General features: G+C 44.7%; 2 protein-coding genes and 1 long non-coding RNA gene across 3 annotated transcripts in view; 2 read left to right on the top strand and 1 right to left on the bottom strand.

Moving 5' to 3' along the window:
• The window catches only part of irx5b (iroquois homeobox 5b), a 4,358-nt gene extending 1,983 nt beyond the window's left edge, over nucleotides 1–2,375 (top strand). Inside the window, exon 3 of the mRNA XM_056386959.1 lies at nucleotides 1,599–2,375. Within this exon, the coding sequence (XP_056242934.1) occupies nucleotides 1,599–2,191 (593 nt within the window). The 3' untranslated portion in view covers nucleotides 2,192–2,375. The remainder of the gene's footprint in view (nucleotides 1–1,598) is intronic.
• A 144-nt stretch (nucleotides 2,376–2,519) lies between these two features.
• On the bottom strand, nucleotides 2,520–13,982 carry LOC130176089 (uncharacterized). The gene is made up of 4 exons (XR_008828815.1): nucleotides 13,259–13,982; nucleotides 10,103–10,268; nucleotides 5,237–5,360; nucleotides 2,520–2,739 (listed from the first exon to the last, which is right to left on the bottom strand). It is a non-coding gene; the product is annotated as an uncharacterized LOC130176089 (long non-coding RNA).
• A 176-nt stretch (nucleotides 13,983–14,158) lies between these two features.
• LOC130176087 (uncharacterized) lies at nucleotides 14,159–16,540 on the top strand. Its single transcript, XM_056386958.1, has 3 exons — nucleotides 14,159–15,085; nucleotides 15,165–15,282; nucleotides 15,685–16,540. The coding sequence occupies exons 1-3, from the start codon at nucleotides 14,307–14,309 to the stop codon at nucleotides 16,129–16,131; spliced, it is 1,344 nt and encodes a 447-aa protein (XP_056242933.1). The 5' UTR covers nucleotides 14,159–14,306; the 3' UTR covers nucleotides 16,132–16,540.
• The last annotated feature ends 76 nt before the right edge of the window (nucleotides 16,541–16,616 follow it).

Here is a 16,616-nt window from a genome sequence, read left to right as displayed (position 1 = left end):
CATCTGTTCATCTCTGTCCACACCTGAAAACATCTGTTCATCTCTGTCCAGCTGCAACCATCAGTCCATTCATCCAGTTTAAATCAGACACACACAGATTCAACATTAAACACAAAGCAACAGAATACAACCATAAAACTAATCGATCAGTCGATCAATAATTTAGATAAGTGATCGATCAGTGACGTTTTTGTCAGAGGAAATATTTTCCATTTCCTTCCTCAGCAGGAAAATGAATCTGAGACAAAACAACTGATCAATTATTAATACTGATTAATTAATAAACCAATCACTTGTTCATCAGCTGAAACTATAGACTGAAGCCCCACTGATCAGATGTATTGATCATCACTGAGACACCGTCACTCTCACTTTCCTACGTTTCACAAACTGATCAGATCATTTGTCTTTTCTTCAAGTCTGTTGTTTAAACCACAGAGCTGACGGGCAGCGCTCCTCCTGTCCCGACACCATATTATTATTATTATTATTGATAATGAAGTTGTTATTATTATTATTATTATTAATATTAATTATAATAATAACGTTATTATTGTTATTATTATTGTTATTATTATTAATGATAATAAAGTTGTTATTATTATTGTTATTGTTAATATTAATAATAATAATAAAGTTATTATTATTAATGATAATAATAAAGTTATTATTGTTATTATTGTTGTTATTATTATTAATAGTATTATATTTATATTCATATATTAATACATCACAAACCTCTAGTCTTTTATTAACAGGTGTAAATCTCTATTAAAATGAGAGATGATCAGTGTGTTTAATATTTTATATGATGATCAGTGTGTCATTAAATCTGCTTCACTCCGAGATCAATCAATCAATCAATCAATCAATCAATCAAACTTTATTTGTACAGCACCTCTCACACAGGTGAGTGCGGTTCACACTGATGAGCTGAAAGAAAAAATCAGAGAATAAGATTCAATAACAGATTTAAAAAGGTAAAATAATAAAAACATGAGAAAATCAATAACAAAGAAAAGTCGTTTACATTTTGTTTCACAGTTAATTATTTTTATTATTTTTATTATTTTCTGTCTGACGTTTGATTTTTCATCGATTCAGTTTTTTCAGTTTTCAGAAGAAAATTTCACATTTCAGAAAATTCTGTTTTTCCTTTTTTAAAAGGAAGGAGATTATTGATTATTGATTATTGATTATTGATTAAAATATCAGATGGATCATTTTATGTTTGTAGCTCTGGTTGTGTGTGTGTGTGTGTGTGTGTGTCTGTGTGTGTGTCTGTGTGTGTGTGTGTGTGTGTGTCTGTGTGTGTGTGTCTGTGTGTGTGTGTGTGTGTGTCTGTGTGTGTGTGGGTGTCTGTGTGTGTGTGTGTGTGTGTGTGTCTGTGTGTGTGTCTGTGTCTGTGTGTGTGTGTGTGTCTGTGTCTGTGTCTGTGTGTGTGTGTGTGTCTGTGTGTGTGTGTGTGTGTGTGTGTGTCTGTGTGTGTGTTTGTGTGTGTGTGTGTGTGTGTGTCTGTGTGTGTGTGTGTGTGTCTGTGTGTGTGTGTGTGTGTGAGACTCTCCTGCTGACCTGTTGTTGTTGTTGTTGTTGTGTAGCGGGCCGTGGCCCCCCCTCGGTGTTGGACCCCTGCGGGGCGCCGTACAGGGACGACAGCGACACTGACCGAGGCTTCACTGACTCCAACTTTAAGGAGTCGGGGGACCGGAGGCCGCCCCTCCTCCCGGGCCCCACCTCTCCCCAAACCGCCCCACTGGGGCTGCTCGGAGCGTCGGAGGTGGAGCGCACCTCGAGCCCCCCCTCCAAGGAGCGCGGGGACTCCTGCAGCTCCATCCATGGGCCGAGCCCGGCCCCTAAACCCAAACTGTGGTCCCTGGCTGAGATCGCCACGTCCTCGGACAAATCTAAAGGATGTAATGACTCCTCACAGAGCGGGGGGGCGGGACAGCAGGCCACGGCCCCCCCCAGCTCCACGCCACGGACCCCGTTCCCCCACAGCTCCGCCCTGCCCCGACACCTCTACTACACTTCCCCCTTCCTCCCCGGATACTCCAACTACGGCCCCCTGGGGCCCCTGCACGGCCCCCCCTCACATCTGAACGGATTACAGCAGACGATGCTGCAGCGAGCCGAGGCCGCCGCCAGAGACTGCAAGCTGCACCAGCTGAAGAAGGCAATGACCAACGCGTAGAGAGCCGCGCCCTTTAAACTCTTTATTTATTGGACTGGGGGGGGGGGGGTCGATCAATGGGTCGATCAATGACAGACTTTTATCTAGAAACACAAATCTTCAATTTGACTGTTTTTCTATGTTGATAAGATGAAAGTTTGTAACATCAACAATCATTAAAGATAGTTTTATTAAAACTGATCACATGACATTCTTCTCATCACAACATAAACAATAACAGCTCAGGTAGAACACCCCAACCCTCAGACTCAGTGTGACATCACTTCCTAAGGATGTCCCTCCACAATAAAGGTCCAGAAATCCACTGAGAAACCAGAGGAACTAGAGTCACCGCCCCCTCCAGGTCACTTCCTGTTTGTCAAACATTAACCATTGCTGTCTTGAGTTATGACTAAAAAGTGTTTTCTTACCTTGACCTTTGACCTTTGACCACCAAAATCGAATCAGTTCATCCTCAAGTCCAAGTGAATGTTTGTTCCAAATCTGTAGAAGTTCCCTCCAGGTGTTACTGAGATATCGTGTCCACGAGAATGAGACAGGCGGACAACCTGAAAACAAAATGGCCGCCAGCGCAGCGAGAGAAACAGAGTCTGTACAACTTCATAGAGAATCCTCCAGTTTCACAGTAAAACATAGTGATACACTGCACTCAGATTGACTTTAAACTGAAAGGACTGACAGGAAGTCAGTGACTTTAAACTGAAAGGACTGACAGGAAGTCATTTCCTGATTCTTCCTGAGCAGAGCAGCTCATGTTTATTTGTGGCTTGCTAACGTTGTTTTCATTATGGAGAGAAAAAAGAGAAGAGAAAGAGTTTTTAGATGAATGATGATAATGAATCAGATTTGTATTTTTAAATTTTGAATTTTCAAAGTAAAACTTCCTGAAACTGTTGAATTCTTGCTGAATGAGGTAAACTCAGTGGTTGGACGTGCAGCAGATGAACTAGGAGATCGCAGGAGAAGAGCTGGGTCTACATGATGATCATCATGTCTGTCTGTAGAGGAAGTGAAGGTCTCTGCTGGTCTTCATCTTCATCATCTTCATCAGTCTCCTGCAGTCCATTCAGCGGACAGATGTCCTCTGACTCTCACCTCTTCTCCAGGGACTCGTCTTCTGTCTCATCACATCTTCTTACATCACATGCCTGAGAGAGCTCGTTAGTTCGTTAGCTCATTAGCCTGCTAGCTTGTTAGCCTGTGGATCTTATCACTGCTGCAGTTTAGTGAGGTTGTTTATTTTGTTTGTCATCTCTGCAGCTGTCGTGATACAACAAGATTTCTGTATTTCTATATTTATTTACTCAGCAACGAGCTGGTAGAGTTCTGTAGATTTAATCTCAGATTTCTGTAGGTGTGAAACACCAGAGCAGAATCTACTCGACTGTCACAGTCAGTGACGTCCTGAGCTCTCAGCTTTTCTTCGGGCTTCCTCTCCACAGACCTGGTTCTGCTGAGGTGCCATGAGACCCAGACCTCCCGGTCCTGGTCTGGAACTTTGGCGTTAAAGACACTGGAGGCTTTTTTACAGTGACACTTAGTGTTCATGAGCCCATAATGCATCTCTCTCTGACACAGACCATGTGACATCTCTCCATTCAAAAACATCAGATGTCGTCAACATGAAACTGTTTCGTCCTCAGATACAAGACGAAGCTTTTTTCTTTTTTTCTACCTCGACACCAGAAAATTAAAATATGTGTCGACGACATTTTCTCATTATGTTCATACAAAAGTAATATTATTAATATAATGTTTGCTTCAAAACATATTTCCTGTTGTGAATGAGGCCGCTCAGAGCCAACAGGGCCCGCGGGCCGTAGTTTGGACACCCCTAATGTAAACCAGTGGACATGGACCGTCCTGAGCTGCAGCTTTCCCTCCACAGGATGGAGGAGTTCAGAGGAGGTGGAGTCCAAGTCCAGATCCAAGTCCAGGTCCAGGTCCAGGTCCAGGTCCAGATTCAGGTCCAGGTCCAGATCCAGGTCCAGGTCCAGATTCAGGTCCAGGTCCAGGTCCAGGTCCAGGTCCAGATTCAGGTCCAGGTCCAGATTCAGGTCCAGGTCCAGATCCAGGTCCAGGTCCAGATTCAGGTCCAGGTCCAGAGGTCCAGGTCCAGGTCCAGATTCAGGTCCAGGTCCAGATCCAGGTCCAGGTCCAGATTCAGGTCCAGGTCCAGGTCCAGGTCCAGATTCAGGTCCAGGTCCAGATTCAGGTCCAGGTCCAGATCCAGGTCCAGGTCCAGATTCAGGTCCAGGTCCAGATTCAGGTCCAGGTCCAGATTCAAGTCCAGGTCCAGGTCCAGGTCCAGATTCAGGTCCAGGTCCAGATTCAGGTCCAGGTCCAGATCCAGTTCCAGGTCCAGATTCAGGTCCAGATTCAGATTCAGGTCCAGGTCCAGGTCCAGGTCCAGATTCAAGTCCAGGTCCAGTTCCAGGTCCAGATTCAGGTCCAGATTCAGATTCAGGTCCAGGTCCAGGTCCAGGTCCAGGTCCACATTCATTAATTTAAAAGAATGTGTAAATGTGAGGACGTAAGTTTTATTTGATTTGATAGTATGAGGCTCCTTAGGAATAAAAAGGTATTTTAATCATTTATATCATTTTAATCCACTTTAATTAAAACAAACATCTGAATTAAAAAAAAAAGATTTATAAAAACTGGAAATGTTTCACTAAACAAAAGTGTCTGTCTGTCTGTGTGTGTGTGTGTGTCTGTGTGTGTCTCAGTCTGTGTGTGTGTCTGTGTGTGTGTGTGTGTGTGTGTGTGTGTGTGTGTCTGTGTGTGTCTCAGTCTGTGTGTGTGTGTGTGTGTGTGTCTGTGTGTGTGTGTGTGTCTCAGTCTGTGTGTGTGTGTGTGTGTGTGTGTCTGTGTGTGTGTGTGTGTGTGTGTGTCTCAGTCTGTGTCTGTGTGTGTGTGTGTGTGTGTGTGTGTGTGTGTGTGTGTGTGTGTGTGTGTGTGTCTCAGTCTGTGTCTTTGTGTGTGTGTGTGTGTGTGTGTGTGTGTCTGTGCGTTGAGATATACAGTAAATAATTCAGGACTCACAGTGATCGGAGGAAACAAGTTATTGATCAGTTTAGATAGAGCTCAGCTGTGAAGGCCGATCCTCCCCATCTTCATCATCCTCCTCTTCCTCCTCAGGCTGCGTCCACAGCTCCTCAGTTTCTCTCTGTTTAACACAATGAACAATAATAATACACATGGATTCACTGTGACACTGGGAACACAAGAACTGAACATCAGAGGTCTGGTTCTGGTCTGAGGTTCTGACCCACCTGGATCAGTAGGTGTAACAGAGTTCAGGTAAAGACCAGCTGACTGACTGAGGTCGGACCCCCCCCCCCCCCCAGCCTGTGAGCTCATGCTCCCAGCTGTGAGTTTACACAGAGTTAAACGCTGTCAGACAACATGGAGCATGTCAGCGCGGCGGCGAGAGGCCCAGCCGTGGGCCGTCTAACCCCCACGACTGGCAGATGTCGCGTGGTGATGCCACTCAACACCCCCCCCCCCCCCCCCCCCAAATCAGCCTCAACAGCTGGGCTCACAGGCAGACCAGCAGGCAGCTCCCTGTAACGCGCTGTCCCTCAAAATACACCAGTGTCCCCAGCGAGTCCCCCACTGCAGCCACTGGGACTGAACCAGTCTGCTCCCACTGTCCGACCCTCTGTTCTACTGGAAACCAGCGACGCTCCTCTGTGTTCGTCTCTCACACAAACACTCTTTCATATCTGGATGAAAAATTTCAACCTGCTGCAACATGAAAACAATCAACAACGTTTCAGTCCCATTTACTGGATGACACATAATAAAACCCAGTGTTATATTATTATTATACATATTATTATTGTAGATAAAAACACCTTGAACACGTTTGAAAAGGTTGTTCTCTGATTCTTCTTCTGATTGTGTATCTTAGTCTCATCATACATCAGTTGTTGTGAGGATGTGACTCCTCTGATCAGGAAATGTGAATGAATCATTGTGTAAATCCTCCTCAGCTGCGTTTATGTTTTAATTCATTTCTCACGAGCAAAACCTTCCACGTACATTTCATCACGGTCTCTGACGGTCTGACACTCACTCTTATCTAATGAGGCGCTCCAAGGATTTTCTTTGACCTTATTGTGGAAGTTGTTTTTATTAAATGTAGAAGTTCACTTTCAACGTTCTTCTTCTTTAATCACACTTTTAAAAATATCTTTTATTTAAATTGAATTTTGTGACTGGGTCTGTCTCACACCTCAGGCACATTTCAAGTGTTAGTACTGTCATGATTCCTTATTATTATTATTATTATTATTATTATTATTATTATAGCTCTTTTTCTTTTCTCTACATGTTTGATATTATTACAGCTGATGTTTGAATGACTGTCTGAGCCCTGTTCTTCCTTCCTCTGCTGCACAACTCACACATATAATTCATATGTATTTTTACAGTGTAACGTGTCACTGTAAACTACAGTAAACATGGTGGTGACAGCTTCCTGCAGACAGACAGTGACCTGAGAACACACTTCACCTGCTTCATCATCATCATTCAAAATACAATCAAACCTGCTGCTTTGCCTGGAGCGCCCCCTACTGCTGCTTCACCACAACACACGTTACACCTGCGCTACACCTGCGCTGTCAGAGCATGACACTGTTTATTACCCATTATATTTCAGTTACACACCACACAACCATGAGTTATTATCGCCATAGTAACGACACCTAACATAAGAACATTTATCCTCATCCACCAGCGCAGGGACGTCAACTGACGCCTGTCCAACAACATGAACGTCCATCCTCACCCTCATCCTCACCCTCATCATCATCATCATCATCCTCACCCTCACCCTCATCATCATCATCCTCACCCTCATCATCATCATCATCATCCTCACCCTCATCATCATCATCATCACCCTCATCATCATCACCATCATCATCACCCTCATCATCATCATCCTCACCCTCATCCTCACCCTCATCATCATCATCATCATCATCATCCTCACCCTCATCCTCATCATCATCACCATCATCATCACCCTCATCATCATCATCATCACCCTCATCATCATCATCATCATCCTCACCCTCATCATCATCATCCTCACCCTCATCCTCACCCTCATCATCATCATCATCCTCACCCTCATCATCATCATCATCATCCTCACCCTCATCATCATCCTCACCCTCATCATCATCATCCTCACCCTCATCATCATCATCATCATCATCATCATCCTCATCATCATCACCCTCATCATCATCGCCATCATCATCACCCTCATCATCATCACCCTCATCATCATCATCATCATCATCCTCACCCTCATCATCATCATCCTCACCCTCATCCTCACCCTCATCATCATCATCATCCTCACCCTCATCATCATCATCATCATCCTCACCCTCATCCTCATCATCCTCACCCTCATCATCCTCACCCTCATCACCCTCACCCTCACCCTCATCCTCATCATCCTCACCCTCATCATCATCATCATCATCATCCTCATCCTCATCATCATCATCACCATCATCATCACCCTCATCATCATCATCATCACCCTCATCATCATCCTCACCCTCACCCTCATCCTCATCATCATCATCCTCACCCTCACCCTCATCCTCATCATCATCATCACCCTCATCATCCTCATCCTCACCCTCATCATCCTCACCCTCATCATCCTCACCCTCATCATCCTCACCCTCATCATCCTCACCCTCATCCTCACCCTCATCCTCATCATCATCATCCTCACCCTCATCCTCATCATCATCACCCTCATCATCACCCTCATCATCCTCACCCTCATCATCACCCTCATCCTCACCCTCATCCTCACCCTCATCCTCATCATCATCCTCAGCACAGGAACTAAACCACTGATGAAGACGAGAGGAAAGCTCCCAGCCATGACTGTGTGATGGGCGGAGCTATAATAATGGAGTTTAAGTTTGTACAGTCAAACTGCTTTTTCCTTTCTGATCTCTGAAATCTTTAAAACATTGAACATAAATGTTCGATGAACTGGTGCGAGGCCGTTCACCTGTCAGTCATTTACAGACTGATGACAGGTGAGCAGTCAGTCACCTGCTGTGACAGTTGCAGTTCATACACAGGCACAATGCTAACGAGCTGCTATATTCATTTTCATTATTGATTCATCTGCCAATTACTTTCTTGATTGGTTTATTCATCGTCACAAAAAAGTTAAAGTGATGTCTTCAGACGTTCTGACCTTCAGTTTGATCCAAGACTGAGAAACTCTGTGAATCATAGTGTTTGTTGTATGAGGTAAATTGATTTAAATGATTATCAGTAGCTGCCAGTTAACTCTCCATCCGTTGATTAATTGATAAATGGAGCGGCTCTGATTAAAAGAGATTAGTTTTCAGAAGTGAAGCTATAAAACCTGAGCTGCTGTAGCGGCGTGGAGCCTGCAGAGCGTCAGACTGGAGGTGTAAATAAACCGGGGCTGAGTTTCCTCCTGCAGCCTGCAGGACGCCTGGCTGCAGCTCTCAGACAGATGGTGCCATTTGCTTGCAGTCATACCTCCAGTGACCCTTACTGTTGAATATCACACAGCAGGAAGCTGCTCCATGTGTTTTACTAGGTGGCATCCTGTTAGCCTAGCCGCCGCTAACCTGTGAGCGGGACTAAATATCCACCTACACCTTCTGTCATCAAGGACGACACCGACACCTGGAGTCATCAAGGACGACACCGACACCTGGAGTCAGCTGCTGCTTCACTGTGACATCAGTGTGTGTGGACAGAAACACACTGTACACACGGCAGTGGGAACTGGAGGGTTTTAAATAATCCAAAGGTATTTAACTCTGACTCAACAATAATTGCATTTTAAAATTAAAAGTATGTTAATTGTACAAGAAATAAACTTGCTGATATTTAAGTACATTTTTATTAAAATCTCCTTTTGTTACCTGGTAAATCTGATCTGTTCAGCTCAGTGGAAGAACAACGTCAAACCTGAGCGTCAGCAGGTGGATGTTTTATTCCCATTTTAGTGGCTGAAACTTTAAGCGAGTTCATCAACTAGTGACGAGAAAAATACTGAAGTTTCATATGAAGATTAGTTTTGATTTGAGACATGACATCATGGTCAGTACGAGCAGAAGTGTGACCTCGTCCTACTGTCGCAGGTCAGAGGTGAACCCTGAGTGTGGGACTGAGGCCTTCCACCCCTGTTGACCGTCCCTTCACTTCCCCGTCATCACTCTCACGTATCTCGGCTGAGTCTCGCTGTTCGACATGAAGCTTAAACAGAGGAGGCAAAAACTACCAGCTAATAACTAACAGCTAATAACTACCAGCTAATAACTAACAGCTAATAACTACCAGCTAATAACTGACCGCTAACAGCTAATAACTAACAGCTAATAACTGACCGCTAACAGCTAATAACTGACCGCTAACAGCTAATAACTACCAGCTAATAACTGACCGCTAACAGCTAATAACTAACAGCTAATAACTGACCGCTAACAGCTAATAACTGACCGCTAACAGCTAATAACTAACAGCTAATAACTGACCGCTAACAGCTAATAACTAACAGCTAATAACTGACCGCTAACAGCTAATAACTGACCGCTAACAGCTAATAACTAACAGCTAATAACTGACCGCTAACAGCTAATAACTAACAGCTAATAACTGACCGCTAACAGCTAATAACTAACAGCTAATAACTAACAGCTAACAGTCTGGATCCTGGTCACCAGCGAACACGTTTAAAGCTCGAGCTACACAACATAGAGACATAAAGATTTTAACTTCTGCTACACGTCGTTAGCTCAGACAGATTCTCCACAATTCAACTGCTCAGTTCACTTTACAGAAACCATGAAAACAACAGTTTCATTCATTCAGATTTACCTGCATCACAAACCAGGAAGATGATGAGACAGTGAAGTCCTGATCTACTGATGTAAACCCCTGGATGGAAGGAGGGAAACCCCGTCTGATAGTTCTGGTCTTCAGTCTTCAGGAAGTCCTATAAATCGTTATGAAGTCCTCACCAGTGCGCTGACCTTTACTCTGCCTAGAGACAACAACAACAACAATCTGATTGGATAACTGTTTTCTCTAGTTTTAGGACAGTAACTTTAATTTCTGAAGTAAACTTGATAGAAAACGAGGCTAAAATTAGAATTAAAAGAGAATAATTATAAAAGAGATTAAATTAACATTTAAAATGCTGATATGCGTTTGGTCTTCTGAGTTCAGACCACATCAGGTGGACTCCTGTGGGGGGGTGAAGCTTGCTCTGCACATTAACAGGATTTACTGGACGTCACAGTGACGGGGCAACTTGAAGGGCAAGAACTCAAACATAATGTCACATGACGCAGGTACCAACCTACAGCCGCACAGGTTCAGTCAGGACCAGGTGACATCATTAATTCAGTCAATCAGTGGATTCATCAATAATGCAAACAATCGTTAACAGAGGTAAATGATCACACCCGCCAATCTTGTATGTTCCAACATCATGTCCAGTGTAAGATGATTTACACTAGGACTCTAACTAATGATCATTGTTATTGATGATTATTTATCAAATGTCATGACAAACCAAGAGATGTTTAAGTTCACATCATAAAGAGAAAGAAAAACAACATTCACATGTTGAAGCTGTAATTTGTTGATTTTTGGCTTTTTATTTTTTGAAAATAGGAACTTAAAAAGTAAAATCAATTAGTTGCAGATTAATTTTCTGTCCTTGGACTTTTATTTTCAGCTCCAGGAGCTGATGAGCTTCATGCTGAACACAGACCGAGTCCTCCTGCAGCTTCTCCCCTCCCACTCTTTGTTTGTGGACATTTGTTTGGAGCCAGAGTCTCTGGAGTCTGGAGCTGCAGTCGCCTGGAGGAAGAGGGCCCCCTGCAGGCCGCGCCTCCCCACAGCAGACGGCCCAGCCTCACGCTCCACCTGAGCCAGTCAGAGGCATGCTGGGAACTCCGGCGGCTCAGACTCAGACATCAGAGCGGTGCAGGAGCTGCTGGGCCGGAGGACGCTCCCGGACCAAAACATTCCTCTGAAGCTTCAGCTGTCGTCTCTGCCGGGAGCGGCGCCTCCTGCTGGTCCGCAGGTCAGCGAGCATCGGCACTGTCAACACCTCCGCTTGTCATCGAGGAGCTGGATCTTAGACCTGAACCCTGCAGCGAGGACTCGGAGCCAGATCCCCCTCAGGACCTCCAGACCCAGGACTGATTGTGAGTTTTGTCCTAGTGACACATCATCATACATCAAACACTGATGAGAGATGAATTATTATCCGGAGCTGATGTAATGGATCCTCCAGTTTAAATAAACCGGATCATAAAATGATTCTTTCTTTACTTTAACACAAAGATTTATTCTGACCCGTAGAGTCTCAACACAAGGTTGAGAATGAGAAATATTACAAATAAAAGCGAGTGAAACATAATTACTTTAGATTTCATTCAGAACGTCTCCAGAGCCTTTTACTCTGCTGTTATGAAGTTTTTTACTGAAATCATTTGAAGTCATACCTCATTATGCAAATGTGTTAAACATGAGAAACTGAAGTATCACACTGACAGAAGTATTCAGACACTCAGCAGCTCAGTGATCACAGCCTCCAGTCTTCCTGGGTCTGATGTCACATCCTGTCGTTCCCTGCAGATCCTCTCACACTGTCTGGTTGATGTGGGCGTCAGTGGACAGATGTTTTCAGGTCTCTCCAGATGTTGGATTGGGTTCAAGTCAGGCCTCTGGCTGGGCGACTCAGGGACATTCACAGAGTCATTGTCCCTCACTCCAGGAGAGTCCTGGTTCCAGACTTCTTCATATCAGAATGATGGAGGTCACTGAGCCTCGACACACACCTGTCTCTGCAGGTGACAGGTGTGTGTCTATATCACCTTATAAACAGGTGTGTGTCTATATCACCTTATAAACAGGTGTGTGTCTATATCACCTTATAAACAGGTGTGTTACCAATCAGTTGAGTTTACCACGGGTGGACTCCAACAAGGTGTAGAAACATCTCAGAGATGATCCAGAGAAATGGAAGAACCTGAGCTGAACTTCATCATACTTACACACACACACACACACACACACACACACACACACACACACACACACACACACACACACACACACACACACACGTATACATACATATATAAAAGTATGAATACTCAATACAAAATCAGCACAATATAATTAAATATTAAAAGTCAAAGTGCTTATTATGCAGAATTGCCCCGTTCAGACTGTTATCAATCACTTAATATAAGTGGATTTTCATCAGGAGGGAATTAATGTGTGAACAGCATTGAGGTGAAGCTTGTTTTAACTTGACTCTGTTGGTTCCAGCTGTTTAGAATTTGTTTTTTGTTTTGTTTTCAGTTTCTAGATATTATCTGTAATTACATAGTATTTTCTTTCATTTTGTAAGAACTTGGCAACGCGTGGTGTTTCACACTGATGTAAGACCAGCATGTTGTTGCTTTTTTAAAACCAGATTCAATTCAATCTGTGCAAAGCTCCAAAACATGTTAAAATACTCTCATTGTATTAAACAGTGAAGTCAAAGAGTGGAAGCCTTTAGAAAAGTTGTCTCACCAGCATTTTGGATATGTGTGTGTAATAAAACGCACACTTCCATTACCTGCAACAGATGTTGTAATTACCTACAAGTCAAAGGATGGTCGTTAAATTGTTTGTTTAAATGTCAGGTCTCCAGAACATTATGTATAATTATCATGCTTCATATAGATCCAACTGTGGGAGCATGAACATATACTTTTAACATAAGAATCAAAACACTTTTTTCTTACACTGCATCACTTTTTCAAGCTTTTTTTATTTTGATGACGTACAAATAAACCACACAGGTAGTTTAAAATACGTCATCACAATTCATGAACCCATATATCTTCATTGATTTATATAACATCAACAGCTTCACATGTCGTTGTCTTGATGCTCTGTGATAAGTTAACTGATCAGTCTCAGGTATCTTGAGTCTACCTGATTGTTTATGACACACACTCTCACCTGAGTCAGACGGTTTCTTCTTCGTGAGTCCTGACCTTCCTCAGCTCTCAGTCCTGTTTCAACACGGATGTTTTATAGCAACTCTCTTCATACATGTTTGACTTTTAATAGAAAGACTTTTGTAACTCCCGCCATCCAAACAGACTACGCAGGCAGGTGTGCTCTTCTTCGTCTACTTCCGGTTTTTACAACAGTCGGCATCCATTTTGATACATTGCCGCCTCCTTCTGGTTTAACTTCTCCATTACAATGTTGTTGATCCAATCGCTTTCAAAAAAATGAATAAACATGTTTCCGTCCCTCCGCTGTGTCCCCACACTGCTGTTTTTCTTCCGGTTTTATTGGCAGATCGGGTAGCGACACACCAGCTTACAGGCGCTTGCCGCCATCTTGTGGACTAGAGCGTGGAGCAGCAGTTGGCGGGAAAAGAAACAGGAAAGAGAACAAAACCCTCTCAGCCTGCTGCACCTGTTTCTTTTAGCCAGTTCATTAAAAGACTCCATTTATTTTCTTCATTAACAACAACACACATCGATGAACACAGGTACACAGCCACAGGACAGACATATATCAAGAAAAAAGTAATATTATTTATATAATATAATATTTTTTCTTGTAAAATTACAACTTTATTCTCATAACATTAGGATTTTTTTTCCTGTAAGATTACGACTTAATTTTCATAATTTTATGACTTTTTTTCTTGTAAAATTATGACTTTATTCTCGATATTTCAGATTTGTTTCCTCAGTGTGGCCCTAATACACCGTAGTAGATTTTTGATATAGATAATATAAAAGTCCATCTGAAGTTAAATGATTAATTTTTCCTTTAATACTCAAACTCTACTCAAACGATGACTCTGAAATGACTGACAGCAGTGATTGAATTCATCAGGACAGTTACATCTGTGGACAGAATCCCTCTGAGTTGGAATCTAATCCCTGCCTGTGGGGGCAGTAATGAGCCGTAGCAGTCTGTCTACCGGAAACCAGCCGGAAACACAGAAGAAGAAAGCGACGTGCAGTTTGTTTACCGGCGGTCAAAGATGGAGCCGAACCCCGGGGATGACCCGGCCCCAACAGCCGCGTTGCTCTGCTCCCTCCTCAGCCTCGTGGTTCCTCCGGGGTTCGGTCACCAGATGTTCGAGCTGTACCGGCTCCAAACCGCCGCCCTGAGGCGGCGGCGGCGGCGGGAAATGATGGAGCGGGAGCGGCGGCGGCGGCAGTACCTGCGGAGAAGGAGAGCCTTCCTGCTGTCCTCCATCGCGGCCGCGCTCAGCCTCCTCTCCACCACCAGCAGACTGGTCTGGGTCCGAGCCCGGAGGCCGGGTCAGAACCTCTGGGCCACGGCCGAAGCGTTCGACGACGAGGAGTGGAAGGCGCAGTTTCGCGTGTCCCGAGTGACGTTCGACTACCTGCTCGACCTGATCGGCCCGGCTATCAAACGTCGCCGGACGAACTACCGCGTCCCCATCGAGCCGCGCCGCAGGCTGGCCATCACCCTGTGGTGGTTCGCGCGGTCCGGGGAGTACCGCTCCATCGCCGATATGTTCGACGTGGGAATCGCCACGGTGTGTATGATTGTGCGTCAGGTGTCCTCCGCCATCGTGGAGCGGCTGTTTCACCGCTTCGTGTCGCTGCCGAGCGGCCCGCGGCTGGACGACACCCTCCAGGCCTTCAAGGACCGCTGCTACCCGCAGTGTGCGGGGGCCATCGGCGGGACTCACATCCCCATCGCTCCTCCGAGGGATAACCCCGACCACTACCTCAACAAGAGCGGGTGGCACTCCGTCATCCTGCAGGCGGTGGTGGACCACAACCTCTGGTAAGGACCGAGTCCAGTACCGAGTTCGATTTAAAGTAAACTAACTTCCGGTCAACAGGTGTCTGTTCGTCCCTCACAGCTTCACTGATGTGTACGCCGGCTGGCCCGGGAGCAGCAGCAGCGCCGCGGTGCTGTCCAGCTCAGACCTGTACCTGAAGGCAGAGGACCGCCCAGATGGTTACCTGTTCCCCAGAGAGGTGAGTGTCCTCATCACAGCACCGTGACGCGGAGAACACGGACAGGTGACACACAGGTGAGCAGAGGTGTTACCAGTCTCAGTTTATCAGAGGAAAGACTGTAAGAATACTGAGTTAAAGGTGATCACAGACGTGGTGTGACTTAAGCTGTTTGAGGTGTGTCTGTAGGACAGGTGAGGGGGGCCGCCTCTATAAAACCCTGTCATGGTTTACAGGTGGATGTAGAACCATGTAAAGTTTTTTTGGTTGGTTGTTTGTTTGTTTTTGTTTATTATTATTATTATTATTATTATTATTATTATTATTATTATTATTATATCTTTTTATTGGTGACACAAAATAAAAACAAATGGGAGGTTGCTGGGGAACCATGTAAAGTTAAAACTGGGGTGTGTTTTCCAGAGGTCGCTTCTGTCTGAGGGGGTGGAGATCCCCGTCCACCTGATTGGCGACACCTCGTTCCCTCTGAAGCCCTGGCTGATGAAGGGCTACAGCGAGGAGCAGCAGCTGTCTCCTGAGCGCCGGCGCTTCACCTACACTCTGACCTCAGCCCGCTCCGTGGTGGACGCCGCCTTCACGCGGCTGAAAGGACGCTGGAGGTGTCTGCTGAAGAAGAGCGACATCGACATCTCCATGATGCCCAGAGTGGTGGCGGCGTGCTGCGTCCTGCACAACATCTGTGAAGTCAGAGGGGACAGTTTCCTTCCTGAGTGGAACATTGACATGGCTCCTTCTGAGAGTTATCTAAGACAGCCTGACACAGAGTCGAGTGAGGGAGACACGTACTGCACTGCTGAGGTCATCAGAGACACCATCACCTATAACCTGTTGACTATACTGCAGTACTGACTCCAGGAACACCTGCACAGGTGTCACAGACACAAACACCAAGACAGAGAGTTGTCACAGCTGCAGCTCCGAGTCTGATCCACATGTTGTTTGTTTACAGACCTGAGACCTGAACCACCAAGTCCAGATTCTTCTGAGTCTCTGGTTCCTGTCTTCACTGAGTCTGTGATCCAGATTAAATGAGGCTGGTTATCAGCTGACTGTTACCTCTGAATTCATCAGCTGTAAGAGCAGCCGCCTGAAGAAGGAGAATAACATCATCATCATCACCAGGAAGGAGGTGGTGACACCTGAACATTTAAAGTGATAATATTGTATTTTTACTGCACTACATTTACCTGATACTTTTGTATTTAAATTTTACATAAAAACACTTGAGGTTTTCAAATACATGTTCTCACCCTTTTGACCTTGTGACATCTTCGATCAAATCAGGTCAGGTGAGTTGGTGTCAGTTCCACTAAAGAGACATTTCACCTCTAAAC

The sequence above is a fragment of the Seriola aureovittata genome, chromosome 10, assembly GCF_021018895.1.
Source record: "Seriola aureovittata isolate HTS-2021-v1 ecotype China chromosome 10, ASM2101889v1, whole genome shotgun sequence".
Lineage (NCBI taxonomy): Eukaryota > Metazoa > Chordata > Actinopteri > Carangiformes > Carangidae > Seriola > Seriola aureovittata.
This window is presented reverse-complemented; position numbering and strand designations above follow the sequence as displayed.

What these genes read in the sequence shown, in the direction of transcription:
- LOC130176087 (XM_056386958.1), top strand. Translation starts at nt 14,307, where the DNA reads ATGGAGCCGAACCCCGGGGATGACCCGGCCCCAACAGCCGCGTTGCTC. An exon ending in GTGGTGGACCACAACCTCTG is followed by an intron (nt 15,086 to 15,164) that starts GTAAGGACCGAG and finishes CGTCCCTCACAG; the next exon opens with CTTCACTGATGTGTACGCCG. An exon ending in GTTACCTGTTCCCCAGAGAG is followed by an intron (nt 15,283 to 15,684) that starts GTGAGTGTCCTC and finishes TGTGTTTTCCAG; the next exon opens with AGGTCGCTTCTGTCTGAGGG.